Here is a 3,013-nt window from a genome sequence, read left to right on the forward strand (position 1 = left end):
TGGATCCAGTAGCTTCTCCCAGGTCTTCCACATCGGTACAGTGGCCCCAGTACCTGGGCCACCTTCTGCTGTTTTCCCAGGCACAATAGCACAGAGCTGGATTGGAAATGGAGCATCCAGGACTTGAACCAGTGCTCATACAGGATGCTGGCATCACAGGCAGCAGCTTTACCCACTATGCCACAATGCTGGCCCCTCCTTTTTTTTTTAGAAAAAAGTTTTGTTTTATTTGAAAGGCAGAGTTACACAGAAGGAGAGAGAGAGAGAAAGAGAAGAAAGGGAGAGGGAGGGAGGGAGGGGAAGAGAGAGAGAGGGAGAGAGGGAGAGAGAGAAATCTTCCATCCACTGGTTCACTCCCCAAGTGACTGCAATGCGTGGAGCTGGGCCAGGCCAAAGCCAGGAGCCAGATGTTTCATCTGAGTATCCCACATGCATGTAGACACCCAGGGGCTTGGGACATTTTTACTGCTTTCCCAAGTGTATTAGCAGGGAGCTAGATCAGAAATGGAGCATCTGGGATGTGAACCAGTGCCCACATGGGATGCTGGCATTGCAGGCAGTGGTTTAACCTGCTGCATCATAGCGCTGGCCCTTCCCCCTGCTATTTTGTCTTGGTCTTTTTTTTTTTTTTTTTCAATTTGACTGTAGTTGCCGTTTATTATCTGACCAGATTACAAAAATACTATAGGAGACACCTTAGTCATCCTTCTAATAAGTCTGTTGATTTGGTCTTCCCTGTTGCCAGCATCCCTACCCTCTACAAAATGGGTGGTCTTTTTCTTCATCCCACCTCGGGGAGAAGATAACTTGAAGGGCCACAAGAAGTTATTTGCTTCCTTGAAGTGTTTCCCAACAGTATAGATCTTGTGAATCAGATCCTCCATGCAGATGATATTGTATTTACCAAGAGAGTGGGCAATCAGAGTGTTATCTGTCAAAGCAATTCGCTTCTTATTGATTTTGCCATAGCCACGTTTGTAAATTAGTTCATTTACTGACTTCAAATTTGGGTACCCCCATGCAATATACGGCTCCACAATCCTCAGCATGTGAATTGAGGCCTTGTTGAGCTTAACAAAGGTGCCATTGAAGATCTGGAGAAGGCGAAGAAGCTGCAGCACTTTTCGGACTTTGGGGCTCACACCATTGATACCTCTGATCCTGAGGACAAATGCCAACTTGGGTTCTGCAGGTACGTAGAAGTTGCCAGCTTTTCTTGCCATCCTCGCCATCCGAATTTCAGTTCTGTACCTCTGCCTGTATTCCTTGTGATAGTGCTTCACTTTCTCATAGATAAACTTCCTCCTTGCCTTTCGCAGCATCTTTTGGGCAAAGTTCTTCCTCAGGCGCTTGATCTTCAGCTCTGCGAAATTCCTCCGCTTTTTCTTCAGGGTTTCTGGCACAGCAGGAACCTTCTTCTTTTCTTCGGCACCCTCCATGGTTCCAGCCGGAAAAGAGGAAGCTGTCTTGGTCTTCTATGCTTTCTCTTTCTCATTTGTTCCAGTCCCAATTGCAGTTTTATCCCTTTAACCCATGTGCTTCTACAACCTGCATCTTCATCTCCTGGTATATAAGCTCAGTGCTGATAGGAATCCTTACTTCCTATTGATACTTCTCCAAATTCCTTCATTCATTCAACTAACATTTGTTGAGTGCCTGCTGTATGTCAGATACTCTTTGTATCAACAAATTGGACATCCCTGCCTTTTTGAAATTTAATTTCTATAGAGAAAATAGATAATGAAAGGCAATTACAAGGTATATTTGAAGGGGATGAGTGCTATCGGAAAAAGGTAGAGCAGGGTAATGTGGGATTGGAAGAATTTGGGGAAGGCCGAGTAGGGGAGTATCTATCCAGTAGAATGATCAAGGCACATCTATTTGAGAATATGAATTTTATTGAAAACTGAAGAATGTAAGGAGTTTTATGGAGCATGTCTATAGGTCTAAAATTCTAGACCATACTGATGGTTATTGTGAACAGAAGAGCTGTGATCCGGTTCCCAGATTACATGGTTTCTGTGTTGTGAATAGACCCTTGGGGTGCAAGAGTCAGAACAGAGAGATCTGATAGGATGCCAGGAGTGGTGAGAACAGTCATCTAAATGAGAGATGATAGCGACTTAGACAAGAGTAGGGTGGATGGAGGTTGGGAGAACTGGTAAAATTCTAGATTTTTAAAAAAGAGATAATAAGGTTCACTGATTGACTATTTGTGAAATATAGGGGAATTGGAGGAGTCTGGGTAATTTCAAGTAGTAAAAATGCAGATGATATCATCATAGGTAGTGAAGATGAGTAGGGAAGAGTTAGGCAGAGATGAGGAGTTCAGTTTGAGTGAGATCTCTATTAAACATCCAGAGATCTAGTGAGCAGTTAGATATGTCATTCTGGAGTTTGTGAGAAATGCTTAGGCCAGAGGTACAGATCTGAATGTGTTCTATCAATAAATGGTACCTAAATACGTGAGAGTGGATGAACTCACCAATGGGGGTAAATGTATAGAGGGAAGGGGATCAAGATTGAGACAAGAGCCTGCACAACATTAGGAGGTGGGAGAGAACAAGAGGAGCCATCAATACAACTGAACAGAAATAGCCCTCGAGTGGAGAGGGAAATCAAGGGGTGCTTGGAGGCCAAGTGAAGAAAACGATGTCAAGGAAGGGGAAGTGATCACAAGCACAAAACAAGTAGGGCAGTGTGAGTTAAGCGGTTGGTTTGACAACATGGGGGTCACCGTGATCTTGACAAAGAGCAAATTTGGCCAAATTGGGGTGTGTTTAAATAAGAATGTGAGGAGGGAAATTGGAGGCATACTTTACTACTCTTGATCTGTAATATGTCATAGCCAATGACGTTGTTTAACCATTTCTGTAGGCCAGGCAACATTGCCGAGTACTCATTATGTGTATGCTCATGCCTATGGTCATGGCTATCATCTGGGTTGGTAACTGGAAATACATATGCTGAGTTAAGTTACTGTATTAGAGTGTTCCAGAAAGACAAAACCAAT

At 43.6% G+C, this 3,013-nt stretch overlaps 1 protein-coding gene across 1 annotated transcript; it reads right to left on the reverse strand.

Annotated features, from left to right (window-relative positions):
- Nucleotides 1–646: 646 nt before the first annotated feature.
- LOC133765749 (large ribosomal subunit protein uL30-like) lies at nt 647–1,442 on the reverse strand. The gene has a single exon (XM_062199311.1). It carries the CDS (start codon nt 1,437–1,439, stop codon nt 672–674), a length of 768 nt encoding a protein of 255 aa, XP_062055295.1. The 5' UTR covers nt 1,440–1,442; the 3' UTR covers nt 647–671.
- Nucleotides 1,443–3,013: the final 1,571 nt, after the last annotated feature.

This window comes from Lepus europaeus, chromosome 8 (genome assembly GCF_033115175.1).
Source record: "Lepus europaeus isolate LE1 chromosome 8, mLepTim1.pri, whole genome shotgun sequence".
Taxonomy (NCBI): domain Eukaryota; kingdom Metazoa; phylum Chordata; class Mammalia; order Lagomorpha; family Leporidae; genus Lepus; species Lepus europaeus.

What these genes read in the sequence shown, in the direction of transcription:
- LOC133765749 (XM_062199311.1), bottom strand. Translation starts at nt 1,439, where the DNA reads ATGGAGGGTGCCGAAGAAAAGAAGAAGGTTCCTGCTGTGCCAGAAACC.